We start from the raw sequence: 14,876 nt of genomic DNA, 5'->3' as shown, positions 1-14,876 counted from the left end.
AATACAGCAAGACACTCATATTTTAAAAAAAGAAAAAAAAAAGCCAAAAAAAAAGCCAAAAAAAGGCCATGAACTCATGCAAGTACAGCATTTTAGGGGGCCAAGGCAGGAGGATCACTTGAAGCAAGGAGTTCAAGATCAGCCTGGGCACTAAAGTGGGACTCCATTTCCACACAAAAATTTTTTTTTTTTTTTTTTTTTTTTTTGAGACGGAGTCTCACTCTGTCACCCAGGCTGGAGGGGTGCAGTGATGCAATCTCGGCTCACTGCAAGCTCCGCCTCCCAGGTTCACGCCATTCTCCTGCCTCAGCCTCCTGAGTAGCTGGGACTAAAGGCATCCGCCACCATGCCTGGCTAATTTTTTGTATTTTTAGTAGAGACAGGGTTTCACCATGTTGGCCAGGATGGTCTCGATCTCCTGACCTCGTGATCCGCCTGCATCGGCCTCCCAACGTGCTGGGATTACAGGCTACCGCACCTGGCAAAAAAAATTTTTTTAATTAGCCACGTGTTGCGGCATGCGCCTGTAGTGGCAGGAGGCTGAGGCGGGAGGATTCCTTGAGCCCAGGAGTTCAAGGCTGCAGTGAGCCATAATTGCACTGCAATCCAATCTGGGTTACAGAGTGAGACCTCATTTTAAAAAATAAATAAATAGAAGTTAAAAGTGCTGGGTGAGGTGGCTCAAGCCTGTAATCCCAGCACTCTGGGAGGCTGAGGTGGGTGGATCACCCGAGATCAGGAGTTCAAGACCAGCCTGGCCAACTTGGCGAAATCCAGTCTCTACTAAAAAATACAAAAAATTAGCCGGGTGTGGTGGTGGGCACCTGTAAGCCTAGCGACTGGGAGGCTGAGGCACGAGAATCGCTTAAACCTAGGAGGCGGAGGTTGCAGTGAGCCGAGATGGCACCACTACACTCCAGCCTGGGCAACAGAGAGAGACTCTGTCTCAAAAAATAATAATAATAATAATAAAGTTAAAAGTTACCACACAACCCAACAATCCCACTTCCAGTTCTATAACCAAGAGAAATAAAAACAAATGCCCACATAAAAACTACTACACGAACGTTCATAGCAACATTATTCATAATAACCAAAAAGTAGAAACAACTCAAATGTCTATTAGCAGATGAATGCAAATAAAAAAGGCGGTAGATACAGAGATATGATGGCATATTATTATTACTTTTTTTTTGAGACAGAGTCCTGCTCTGTCGCCCAGGCTGGAGTGCAGTGGCGCAATCCGGCTCACTGCAAGCTCCGCCTCCTGGGTTCACACCATTCTCCTGCCCCAGCCTCCCGAGTAGCTGGGACTACAGGCACTCGCCACCACATCTGGCTAATTTTTTGTATTCTTTAGTGGAGACGGGGTTTCACTGTGTTAGCCAGGATGGTCTCGATCTCCTGACCTCGTAACCTGCCCGCCTCAGCTTCCCGAAGTGCTGGGATTACAGGTGTAAGCCACCGCGCCCGGCCAATGGCATATTATTGATCAATAAAAAGAAAAGAGGCAACAAGCACATGAAAAGACGCTGAACTCATTAGCCACTAGGAAAATGTAAATCAAAACCACAAAGATGTATCACTTCACACCCAACTAGGAGGGCCTAATCAGAAAAACAGAAAATAGTACGTGTTTATGAGGATGATGAGGCAGTTGAACCCTCATACATCACTGGTGGGAACGTAAATCGGTACAACCACTGTGGAAAAGTTTCACGGTTCAGTAAGTTAAACACAGAATTGACTGTGTATGACCCAGTAATTCCACTCCCAGGTAAAGAACTGAAATCGGACGTTCAAACCAAAACTTGCATGCAAATATTCAGAGAAGTCCTACTCAAAATAACCAAAAGTTGGAAGTTATCAAAATGTCCCTCAACTGATGAATACATATATAAAATGTGGCATTATCCATAAAATGGAATACTACTCAGCCGTAAGGAATAATGTACTGACACATGTGCAGGAGGGATAACCCTTGGAAACATTATGCTAAGTGAAAGCAGACACAAATGGCCACGTACTGTATAACTCCATTGCTGTAATATTCCATGGAAATATCAATAGAGAAATCCAGAGACAGAAAGTAGATTAGCAGTTGCCAGGGGCTGGGGGAGGGGGAAAAGTGGGACGTGACTAACAGATACTGTTTCCTTTTAGGATAATGAAAAGTTCTGGAACCAGACAGTGGTGATGGTTGTACAACACTATAAAGGTATTGAAACCCACCGAATTGTGCACTTTAAGATGGTAAACACTGTTATATGTATTTTCCAGGTATTTTTTTAATGAAGTGCTGAAACATGCTACAACATGGATGACCCTTAAATACATGATAAGTAAAGGAAATCAGTCACAAAAGTCCACGTATTTTAGGATTCTATTTATATAAAATGTCCAGAATAGGGAAATTTAGAGACAGAACATGCAGAGAATACAGAGGCCAAGATAAGATAATTTTTTTTTTTTTGAGACAAAGTCTGGCCCTGTTGCCCAGGCTGGAGTGCAGTGGCACCATCTTGGCTCACTGCAACCTCCACCTCCCGGGTTCAAGCGATTCTCCTGCCTCAGCCACCCCAGTAGCTGGGATTACAGGCGCCCGCCACCATGCCCGGCTAATTTTTGTATTTTTAGTAGAGACGGGGTTTCACCATGCTGGGCAGGCTGGTCTCAGCCTCCCAAAGTGCTGGGCTTACAGGCATGAGCCACTACACCGGGTCTATTCTTTTTTTCTTTTAAAAACTGTGTGGCTCACGCCTGTAATCCCAGCACTTTGGGAGGCCGAGGCGGGCAGATTACGAGGTCAGGAGATCGAGACCATACTGGCTAACACGACGAAACCCCGTCTCTACTAAAAACACACAAAATATTTTTTTAATGTATACTTTTTTAAAATTTTTCCAGCGTCTCATGATGCTGTCTCGGAAAAAAAAAGAAAAAGAAAAAGTATCAGCCAGGTGGGCAGTGGCTCACACCTGTAATCCCAGCACTTTCGAAGGCCAAGGCAGGCAAATTACCTGAGGTCAGGAGTTCGAGGCCAGCCTGACCAACATGGAGAAACCCTGTCTCTACTAAAAATACCAAAAAAAAAAAAAAAAAAAAAAATTAGCCGGACATGATGGTGCATGCCTGTAATCCCAGCTATTCAGGAGGCTGAGGCAGGAGAATTGCTTGAACCAGAGAGGCGGAGGTTGCAGTGAGCTGAGATCGCGCCATTGCACTCCAGCCTGAGCAACAAGAGCGAAACACCGTCTCAATAAATAAATAAATATATATATCTCGGAACTATTGGCCCAGCACGGTGGCTCACGCCTGTAATCCCAGAGGAGGTGGGCAGATCGCTTAAGCCCAGAGCTCGAGACCAGCCTGGCCAACATGGCGAAAACCCGTCTCTACTAAAAATACAAAATTGAGTCGGGCGTGGTGGCCCATGCCTCTCATCCCAGCTACTCGGGAGGCTGAGGTGGGAGGATCGCTTGGGCCAGGGAAGTGGAGGTTGCAGTGAGCCGAGCTTGTGCCACTGTACTTCAGCCTGGGTGACAGAGTGAGACCCTGGCTCACAAACAACCAGAACTATTAAGAGTTTACATTATTTGGTTAGTCTGGAAACTGACTGAAGCTTGATTATTTCTACTATACACAGACTACAGTCATTCCAGAACTTACTGTTAAAGTCAGATTTACCCTCCTTGTGAGACAGACGCCCAGAGCTTGGACTTACTCGTTTGCTTTACAGAAACTCCCTAACTTATTTCACGTCTCAGACTAGACTTTAAGCTCCAAAGCCAGAGACCATACTTCCATTCCTTCAGGATCCCCCAGCGGAATGTAAAAACTGCAGAAAGCATTTCCTAAATGCCTGCCGAAAGACGGCTACTGAGCATGTCCGGCTTGGCCAAGTCAATTTCAACAACATTCTGAAACGAAAACTACAGTTCCCGCGTTACAAGGTGGAAAAAAAGGAACAAACGGGAGCAAAGCCTAAGGATTCAATCTACAAGAGGGGGTTAAGGAAAGGGAAGGTTCAAGGGCGGGGCAGACGTGAAGGACAGCACTATCACAGCTCAAACTTGGTACTCGGTAAAGTGGTGTCGAACCAGAACGACCAAAGAAATGCTTAAAAAAAAAAAAAATACATTAACGAGTGAGGGAAGGTCAAGGGGGGTGCAGGGTATCGATGACGTAGGCTGACCACAGTTTTTTCTAAAGCTGCCCTCTCCAAAATAATACTAAGATGATCAGGCCTTCGGTGTCAACACCAACAAGATACACTGTGATGAAGCTCACTTTCAAAGTTCCTTTTCATAAACGAAAGAGCCGTGATGTGGCCAAGATACCCCAGTCATCAACGCTTGCTAAGCTCTCGGCTCCTGCCTTCATCTCCACCGCCATCTTCTGGATGGGAACCCAAACCTTCCTAAAGTGCTTTGGCCAGCATCACCTCCGCGCACAGCCTGGGAAGGCTGCGTTTCCCAGGTCGCGCAAACGGCGCAAAAGGAGAAACTCCACCTCGCTCGGCTCCGCGCCTCCCAAATGCACGCAAAAGGCTGGCCGTCTTCCTTCCCCCAACCCCGCCCCGGCTTTCCAAGGTCCGGCGCAAGGGGCCCGCGAGGCGCGGTGCGCGGGCCTCACCTGCACACGCCGCGAATGCAGGGCTCCAGCCAGATGCGGTAAGCGGTCTCGATGTGCTCCTGCGACACCTCCTCGGGCCGCACCGTCTCCGCCCAGCGCCAGGCCGCCTTCTCCAGCTGCAGCCGCGGGGCCATGGCCTTGGCCCCAGGAACGCCTCCCGAGCCAGACCGCCGCCGCCGCCGCCGCGGTCTGCACCGCCGCCCCAATGGGCTCCGCCACCTGCCAGCGAGGAGGACCCGGCGCTCCCTCAGGCAGCTGGCCAGTCAATCACCTGTGCGCGCCACTACCGCCGCGCCCGCCCGCGCCCGACCCGCACGACCGGCCGCAAAGCGCCGCCGTCGACACCCGACACACCCCGCGCCCGCGGACGTTAAAGGTGGACTCCCCACCGCACTAGGCGCATGCGCGTTCCCAGCAGCCTCTGCGCCTCCCGCGCCCCTAACCCGACGGGCTGAGGAAGAGGAAGCGTACGCCCGAGGCAGTCTTGCCACGTCCTCACTGGCGCTGCTGAAAAAGCAGCGTCTCAGCCCCCGTTTAGGGCGGCACCCTACGTACCACTACTCTAACAAACCAGTGTCTCGAAAACTATTTCTTGGCTCCAGTACTTCCCTTTTAACCATGAAGTTTTCACGCTACAGGGTACTCGGCACACACCATAGGCCCGCCCAGACTGTGGAGCGGGACCTGTTTAGAGTCAAAATCGAGTCGCCAAAGAAACCAGGGTCGGCTCTTTAGAGGGAGATTTAACTTGAGCCTGGACCGGTTCCGAACCCCTTTCCCGAGCCCTCCTGACGTCATAGGACGTTCTAACCTTTTCCTGTGCTAGGGTGGGACTACGTGTCCCGGCATGCCCTGCGTTCTGTCACTCACTGTGAGGCATGCTGGGATTGGTAGTCTTCGAGGTGGGAGGGCTCGGTGCGCCGCAGACTGTGCGGGCGGGGATCCGAGGTGCCAGGGTGGAGTTTCTCTGGTGAGCAAGGTCGTGCTTGCTGTTGGCTCCTTTCTCAAAAGTGTTATCTCTATGCCGGGATTTTCTCGTTCCTCTCTAGCTCCTGGTTTAAAATATTTCCTTTCTGCGACTCCTGCCTGCCCCAGGACATAAAGAGTAGCTGTATGAGAATTGTTTTGCAAACTGTAAAGAACTCTACTAAAGTGAGGCCATTTAAGAATTTTGCATTTGAATCAGAGCCCTGCCAGAATCTAAGCGCTAATTTCTGACTCAACTGCTTGCCCGCTGGAAAACGTTAGGCTGAATTCTTCAGATCAACATTCATTGGGCAGGGCACAGGGGCTCACGCCTGTAATCCCACCACTTTGGAGGCCGAGGTGGGCGGATCACCTGAGGTTAGGAGTTCGAGACCAGCATGACCAACATGGAGAAACCCCGTCTCTACTAAAAAGACAAAATTAGCCGGGCGTGTCGCTTAGGCTTGTAATCCCAGCTACTCGGGAGGCTGAGGCACGAGAATCGCTTGAACCCGGGAGACGGAGGTTGCGGTTAGCCGAGATCACGCCATTGCACTCCAACCTGGGCAACGAGAGTAAAACTCCGTCTCAAAAAAAAAAAATTTTTTTTCACTGAAAGCAGGAAGAAAGTAAGATGTGGTCCCTGCCCCTGGAGGTGGGTTAGGGAGTGAGCAGTAGAAATACAAAGATCCCCATCCCAGTCTTGGGAGGCTTTGGGGTACTTGAGTAAAGGCTTCCCAGAGGCCGGGCGCGGTGGCTCAAGCCTGTAATCCCAGCACTTTGGGAGGCCGAGACGGGCGGATCACGAGGTCAGGAGATCGAGACCATCCTGGCGAACACGGTGTTCGCCAGGAGCCCCGTCTCTACTAAAAAGTACAAAAAAACTAGCCGGGCGAGGTGGCGGGCGCCTGTAGTCCCAGCTACTCGGGAGGCTGAGGCAGGAGAATGGCCTGAACCCGGGAGGCGGAGCTTGCAGTGAGCTGAGATCCGGCCACTGCCCTCCCGCCTGGGCGACAGAGTGAGACTCCGTCTCAAAAAAAAAAAAGGGGGGGCTTCCCAGAAGTAATCCCGAAGCCCACCTTTAATGAGTTGGACTTAGCCAGGACAGACGAAAGACACCATTTCAGAAAAACCACAAGGTGCAAAGGCACAGAAGAGAAAAGCTTGGCGTGAGAGGGCCACAATTTCTGAGACAGGGACAGGTGAGAGTTATGGCTTGAAAGGAAGACCTTGCCTTTATTGAAGGTACCCACTGAAGATGTAAAGCTATTGAGTGCTATAATGGAGATTCGCATTTTGTGTAGTGAGGCAGAGAAGAGTCTTTGTGTGTGTGTGTGTGAGAGAGACGGAGTTTTGCTCTTGCTGCCCAGGCTGGAGTGCAATGGTGTGGTCTGGGCTCACTGCAACCTCCGCCTCCCAGGTTCAAGCAATTCTCCTGCCTCAACCTCACAAGTAGCTAGGATTACAGGCTTTTGCCACGACACCCGGCTAATTTTTTTTTCTATTTTTTAGTAGAGACGGGGTTTCACTGTGTTGGCCAGGCTGGTCTCAAGCAATTGTCCTGCCTCAGCCTCCTGAGTAGCTGGATTACAGGTGCCCACCACCACGCCCGGCTAATTTTTGTATTTTTAGTAGAGACAGGGTTTCACTATGTTGGCCAGGCTGGTCTCAAACTCCCGACCTCGGGTGATCTGCCCACCTCGGCCTCTCAAAGTGCTGGAATTACAGGTGTAAGCCACTGCGCCTGGCCTCCTCCCCTTTTTAGACCATATAGGGTAACTTCCTGATGCTGCCATGGCATTTGTAAACTGTCATGCACTGGTGGGCATGTCTTTTAGCATGCTAATGTATAATAATTAGCATATGATAAGCAGTGAGGATGACCAGAGGTCACTCTCATGGCCATCTTGGTTTGGTGGGTTTTGACCAACTTCTTTTGTAGCAGGACAAGATGCAGACAAAACTCCTCAGACACGGAGTTAAAGAACAAAGGGGTTTATTCAGCCAGGGGCACCGGCAAGACTCCTGTCTCGAGAGCCGAGCTCCCCGAGTGAGCAATTCCTGTCCCTTTTAGGGCTCACAACTCTAAGGGGATGCGTGTGAGAGGGTCGTGATTGATTGAGCAAGCAGGGGGTATGTGACTGGGGGCTGTTTGCACTGGTAATTAGATCGGAACGAAATAAGATAGGGATTTTCTTTTTTTGTTGTTGTTGAGACGGAGTCTCGCTCTGTCGCCCAGGCTGGAGTGCTGTGGCTGGATCTCAGCTCACTGCAAGCTCCGCCTCCCGGGTTTACACCATTCTCCTGCCTCAGCCTCCTGAGTAGCTGAGACTACAGGTGCCCGCCACCTCGCCCGGCTAGTTTTTTGTATTTTTTTTAGTAGAGACGGGGTTTCACTGTGTTCGCCAGGATGGTCTCGATCTCCTGACCTCGTGATCTGCCCGTCTCGGCCTCCCAAAGTGCTGGGATTACAGGCTTGAGCCACCGCTCCCGGCCAAGATAGGGATTTTCACAGTGCATTTCTGTACAATGTCTGTAATCCATAGATAACAGAACCAATTAGGTCAGAGGTCGATCTTTAACTACTAGGCCCAGCGTGCGGCGCCGGGCTGTCTGCCTGTGGATTTCATTTCTGCCTTTTAGTTTTTACTTCTTTCTTTGGAGGCAGAAATTGGGCATAAGACAATATGAGGGGTGGTCTCCTCCCTTACTTTTACTGCATTCTGTTTTATCAGCAACGTCTTTATGACCTGTATCTTGTGCAGACCTCCTATCTCATCCTGTGTCTAATGCCTTAGGCCAGGCATGGTGGCTCACGCCTGTAATCCCAGCACTTTGGGAGGCCAAGGTGGGCAGATCACCTGAGGTCAGGAGTTTGAGACTAGCCTGGCCAACATAGTGAAACCCTGGCTCTACTAAAAATATAAAAATTAGCCAGGCGTGGTGGCATCCCAGTTACTCAGGAGGCTGATGCAGGACAATCGCTTGAACCCAGGAGGCGGAGGTTACAGTGAGCCAAGATTGCGGCATTGCACTGCATCCCAGGCAACGGTGGGAGACTCAGTCTGAAAAAAAAAAAAAAAAAAGAATGCCTTAACCTCCTGGAAATGCAGCCCAGTAGGTCTCAGCCTTATTTTACCCAGCCCCCATTCAAGATAGAGTCACTCTGGTTCAAACACCTCGGACAGAATGAGGACTTGCTGTAGCTTGATGATGTTGACTTGTCTGGTATCTCTTCACCTTTCTGATATTTGACCTTCAAGTCTGGTCACACCCCTTTCCTCGGTACCTACAGCTCCCTGTGTAATCCCTTCCTTCACTTAGTACATAATGAAATTGTGACTATCATTCACCGTGAAGACACTACTATATGGCAGTTTTCTAAATAGGATAATTAAGTAGAATTTCTACCAAATGAGATAGCAACACCAAAGAAGGAGCAGATTTAGAAAGAAGATGATTTCGGCCAGGCGTGGTGGCTCACGCCTGTAATCCAGCACTTTGGGAGGCTGAGATGGGCAGATCACCTTAGGTCAGAAGTTCGAGACCAGACTGGCAAACATGAGGAAACCCCGTCTCTACTAAAATTACAAAAATTAGCCGGGCGTGGTGGCAGGCACCTGTAATCCCAGTGGCTTGGGAGGCTGAGGCAGGAGATGAAGGTTGCAGTGAGCCGAGATAGTGCCATCACACTCCAGCCTGGGTCACAAGAGCGAAACTCTGTCTCAGAAAAAAAAAAGAAGGAAGGTAATTTCAGTTTTGAATATATTGCGTTTCCGGTGAGTCAGGGACATCCATGTCAGGAAAGCAGGTGTGAGTCTGAGTCTCGAGGGGATATGTTGCTTCTGCATCATGAGTTTTTCGGTCTCTACTGGATCATTCTCATTAGCATTCACTTATGCTATAATTTGGCCAGGCACAGTCGCTCAGACCTGTAAAATAATGCCAGAATTCTGAGAGGCTGAGGCAGGCAGATCACTTGAGCTCAGGAGTTTGAGACCAGCTTGGGCAACATGGTGAAACCCTGTCCCTACAAAAATACAAAAATTAGTCAGATGTGGTGGTATGCACCTGTAGTCCCAGCTACTCAGAAGGCTAAAGTGGAGGGATTGCTTGAGCCCAGGAGGTCGAGGCTGTAGTGAGCAGAGATTGTGCCACTGCACTTCAGTCTGGGCAACAGAGGGAGACCCTATTTCAAAAACAAACAAACAAAGCCCAAATGTGCTAATTTGCTATACTTTCTCTTAAGTTTAACAAACCCTCTCTTGACTCCCACATCCCCTTCCAGCTATTGTCCAATTTCTCTTTTTCCCTTTATAGCAAAATCCTGGAAAGCATTTTCTGTACTCTTCTCCAGTTCTCCTCCTATTCCTCCTTAAACCTCCCAAATCAGGTTCTTGCCTCTATCACCCCCAAAACTGCTCATATGAAGATCACCAATGGCCTCCACCTTGTTAAATGCGATGGTAAACTCATACTCTATTTATTTTACTAGACCTGTTAGCAGCAATTGACGCAGTTATTCACTCTTTCCTCTTAGAAACACTTTCTTTTCTTAGATCACAGGGCGCCGCACTCTCCTGATTTTCTCATTACTACTGGCCATCCCTTTCAGCGTCTTTCGCAGGTTCTTTCTCCTCTAACCTGGAAACTTGAATGGCCTAGGGTTCAGTCCTTTGGACCTCTCCCTTAACTTTGTTTACTCCCTGGGTGATCTTGTTAGAATGCTTGTTCCCCAGTGCCCTAAAGAAATAGCATTTGGGGGCCGGGCGTGGTGGCTCAAGCCTGTAATCCCAGCACTTTGGGAGGCCGAGACAGGCGGATCACGAGGTCAGGAGATCGAGACCATCCTGGCTGACATGGTGAAACCCGTCTCTACTTTAAAAATACAAAAAACTAGCCGGGCGAGGTGGAGGGCGCCTATAGTCCCAGCTACTCGGGAGGCTGAGGCAGGAGAATGGTGTGAACCCGGGAGGCGGAGCTTGCAGTGAGCTGAGATCCGGCCACTGCACTCCAGCCTGGGCGGCACAGCGAGACTCTGTCTCAACAAAAAAAAAAAAAGAAAAAGAAATAGCATTTGAGGCCGGTCGTGGTGGCTCACGCCTGTAATCCCAGCACTTTGGGAGGCTGAGGTGAGCGGATCACAAGGTCAGGAGATCGAGACCATCCTGGCTAATACGGTGAAACCCCATCTCTACTAAAAAATAGAAAAAATTACCTGGGCATGGTGGCGGGCGCCTGTAGTCCCAGCTACTCGGGAGGCTGAGGCAGGAAAATGGCGTGAACCCGGGAGGCGGAGCTTGCAGTGAGCCGAGATGGCACCACTGCACTCCAGCCTGGGCAACAGTGTGAGACTCCTCCTCAAAAAAAAAAAAAAAAAGAAGAAGAAGAAGAAATAGCACTTGAGGCCGGGCGTGGTGGCTCATGCCTGTAATCCCAGCACTTTGGGAGGCTGAGGCAGGTGGATCACGAGATCAAGAGATCAAGACCATCCTGGCTAACATGGTGAAACCCCATCTCTGCTAAAAATACAAAAAATTAGCTGGGCATGGTGGCACACGCCTGTAGTCCCAGCTACTCAGGAGGCTGAGGCAGGAGAATCACTTGATCCTGTGACGTGGAGGTTGCACTGAGCCAAGATTGTACCACTGCACTCCAGCCTAGCGACAGAGCAAGACTTCATCTCAAAAAAAAGAAAAGAAAAAGAAGAAATAGCACTTGAACATACATTTAATTTCCTCAGCAAGGCCATTTTTACTTTCTGCAGAAAGGGTACACTCACCAGCAGTTTTGCCATGAGAGTACACCAAACAAAGGGGACAGGGTCATTTATAACCTGACGTGTCCATCCTACTGCTGTGTCGGGTTTCCATTGGCTGGAACGGGACCTCACATTCTATATTTGTCCCGATTGGCTACCAATTTAGAACTTTTTAAAAGAGGCAAAGGCTGGCCGGGCGTGGTGGCTCACACCTGTAATCCCAGCACTTTGGGAGGCTGAGGTGGGCAGATCATCTGAGGTCGGGAGTTCGAGACCAGCCTGACCAACATGGAGAAACCCCGCCTCTACTAAAAATGCCAAAAAAAAAAAAAAAAAGCTGGGCGTGGTGGCACATGTCTGTAATCCCAGCTACTGCCCAGACTGAGGCAGGAGAATGGCTTGAATACGGGAGGTGGAGGTTGCAGTGAGCCGAGTTCCTGCATTGCACTCCAGCCTGCACAACAAGAACGAAATTCCATCTCAAAAAAAAAAAAAGAAGAAGCAAAGGCAGAGGAGAACAAAGGAAGGAGGAAGTAACGTGTGGAATGCTGAGAAAGGTAAAAACACCTTCAAATAAGGAAGAGGAACAGGCTATGAGCTAATGCTTGCTTGGACCAGTATAAGCATGCCACGGCAAATATTTAGGCTAAATTGTGGGAGCTAAGAACCTAAAACGTACATTGATTTCTTTATCACGGCTAGCAGATATTTAAGAATGTTAGCACAGGTCTTTGAATAAATTTTGCTTCTCAGAGAAGTTACTGGTTTTTTTTTTTTTTTGAGATAGAGTTTTGCTCTTGTTGCCCAGGCTGGAGTGCAATGGCAAGACCTCTGCTCACCGCAACTTCCGCCTCCCGGGTTCAAGCGATTCTCCTGCCTCAGCCTCCCTAGTAGCTGGGATTACAGGCATGCGCCACCACGCCCGGCCAATTTTGTATTTTTTTAGTAGAGACGGAGTTTCTCCATGTTGGTCAGGCTGGTCTCACACTCCTGACCTCAGATGATCCGCCCACCTCAGCCTCCCAAAGTGCTGGGATTACAGGTGTGAGCCACCGCGCCTGGCTGAGAAGTTACTATTTATTCCCAATTAGATGGGGAGGAAAGTCTCCTTGAAGAGGAAACTACTTTTTACAATCTCATCTCCTCCTGCTATGTGTGGATGACTTCCAAATTCACATCTCCAGACCTGACCTAACTTCTAAAACGCTAGATTTATATATCCTGTTGCTTGTTGGCATCTCCAATGTGCAATAGATATCTCACATGTTACAAGGCCAAAAGGTATTCCTATTCCACCCCAACCTCCCCTCTCTTCACATATCCTTCCTTCCAAAAGACAGTAATCTTTCCATCTTGGTAGGTGTCAACTTCATCCTACCAGAAATCTTGCAGGTCGACTTCTCTCTTTCCCTTACATCCCCATCCAGCCCTGCAAAACCGGTCAGCTGTGCCTTCACAATATATGTAGAGGCCGGACACGGTGGCTTACGCCTGTAATCCCAGCACTTTTGGAGGCCGAGGCATGCCACCATGCCTGGCTAATTTTTGTATTTTTGTAGAGTGATCTACAGATCACTTGAGGTCAGGAGTTCAAGACCCGCCTGGCGAACATGGCAAAAACCCGCCTCCACTAAAAATACAAAAAAAAAATTAGCTAGATGTGCCAGGCGCGGTGGCTCACGCCTGTAATCCCAGCACTTTGGGAGGCCAGGGCGGGTGGATCACGAGGTCAGGAGATCGAGACCATCCTGGCTAACACAGTGAAACCCCATCTCTACTAAAGAATACAAAAAATTAGCCGGGCGTGGTGGCAAGTGCCTGTAGTTCCAGCTACTCGGGAGGCTGAGGCAGGAGAATGGCATGAACCCAGGAGGCGGAGCTTGCAGTAAGCCGAGATTGCACCACTGCACTCCAGCCTGGGGGACAGAGCGAGACTCCGTCTCAAACAAACAGAAAACAAAATATATGTAGAGTGCCATCACTTTCCTGTTACCATTATCACTCTGGTCTCACCCAGATTATTGCAAAAGCTTCCTAACTGGTGTAAACCAAAAATAAAATGTAAAGGTGTGGGCTGGGCACAGTGGCTCACACCTGTAATCCCAGCACTTTAGGAGGCTGAGGCAGGTGGATCACCTGAGGTCAGGAGTTCGAGACCAGCCATGGCTAACATCATGAAACCCCGTTTCTACTAAAAATACAAAAAAGTAACCCGGGCATGGTGGCGCGTGCCTGTAATCCCAGCTACTCAGGAGGTTGATGCAGGAGGATCGCTTGAACCCAGGAGGCAGAGATTACGGTGAGCCAAGATCGTGCCACTGCACTTCAGCTTGGGCAACCAGAGCGAAACTCCGTCTAAAAAAAAAAAAATTCAAAAGTCTCCCAACCACCTAAACGGACTCCCTCCTCGGCCAGGGTACCCAAAAGTTAACCTGAAAGACTGGTTCAGGCCTTAATAGGAAGTGGGGTCAGCCATGACTCATTATGCCCTCCTTCCTTTTGGAGTTCAGGAAAAGTGACCAGTATTTAACGTAAACACAGACCTTAAGTCTTTTTATTTATTTTTATTTTTTTTAGTGGAGTCTCACTCTGTCACCCAGGCTGAAGTGCAGTGGCGTGATCTCAGCTCACCGTAAGCTCTGCCTCTCGGGCTCACACCGTTCTCCTGCCTCAGCCTCCCTAGTAGCTGGGACTACAGGCTCCCATCACAATGCCCGGCTAATTTTTTTTGTATTTTTAGTAGAGATAGGGTTTCACTGTGTTAGCCAGGATGCTCTCCATCTCCTGACCTCGTGATCCACCCGCCTCGGCCTCCCGAAGTGCTGGGATTACAGGCGTGAGCCACTGTGCCTGGCCAACTACTTTTTATTTTATTTATTTATTTATTTTTTTTTTTTTGAGAGGGAGTCTGGCTCTGTCGCCCAGGCTGGAGTGCAGTGGCCGGATCTCAGCTCACTGCAAGCTCCGCCTCCCGGGTTTACGCCATTCTCCTGCCTCAGCCTCCTGAGTAGTTGGGACTACAGGCGCCCGCCACCTCGCCCGGGTAGTTTTTTTTGTATTTTTTAGTAGAGATGGGGTTTCACCGTGTTAGCCAGGATGCTCTCGATCTCCTGACCTCGTGATCCACCCGCCTCGGCCTCCCAAAGTGCTGGGATTACAAGCGTGAGCCACTGTGCCTGGCCAACTACTTTTTAAAAAGTCCAAAGAAACAAGTAAAATTCATTTAATAATATATTTAAATTAACCGGTCATGGTGGTACATGCCTGCAGTCCCAGCTACTCGGGAGGCTGAGGCAGAACAATCACTTGAACCTGGGTGGCAGAGTTTGCAGTGAGCTGAGATTGTGCCACTGCACTCCACCCTGGGTGACAGAGTGAGACTTTGTCTCGAAAAATAAAAATTAAAAAAAAAAATATCTTTAACCTGGTGGCTCGTGCCTGTAATCCTAGCACTGTGGGAGGCCAAGGCAGGTGGATTGCTCAAGCCGTTCAAGGCAACATGGCAAAACCCTGT

The 14,876-nt window shown here is 49.3% G+C and overlaps 1 protein-coding gene across 40 annotated transcripts in view; it reads right to left on the bottom strand.

Annotated features, from left to right (window-relative positions):
• Positions 1-4,961, bottom strand: part of USP48 (ubiquitin specific peptidase 48) — a 106,190-nt gene extending 101,229 nt beyond the window's left edge. For all 40 annotated transcript variants that reach the window (XM_077971224.1, XM_077971218.1, XM_077971025.1 and 37 more), the window contains exon 1: positions 4,636-4,961. Coding sequence is in view for 38 of the 40 variants with exons in the window: in XM_077971025.1 (XP_077827151.1) it covers positions 4,636-4,769 (134 nt within the window). In the remaining 2 variants the exon portion in view is untranslated. The remainder of the gene's footprint in view (positions 1-4,635) is intronic.
• Between the last annotated feature and the right edge of the window lie 9,915 nt (positions 4,962-14,876).

This window comes from Macaca mulatta, chromosome 1 (genome assembly GCF_049350105.2).
Source record: "Macaca mulatta isolate MMU2019108-1 chromosome 1, T2T-MMU8v2.0, whole genome shotgun sequence".
Classification (NCBI taxonomy): Eukaryota; Metazoa; Chordata; class Mammalia; order Primates; family Cercopithecidae; genus Macaca; species Macaca mulatta.
The sequence above is the reverse complement of the archived record's forward strand: the minus strand, read 5'-3'. Positions and strand labels throughout refer to the sequence as shown.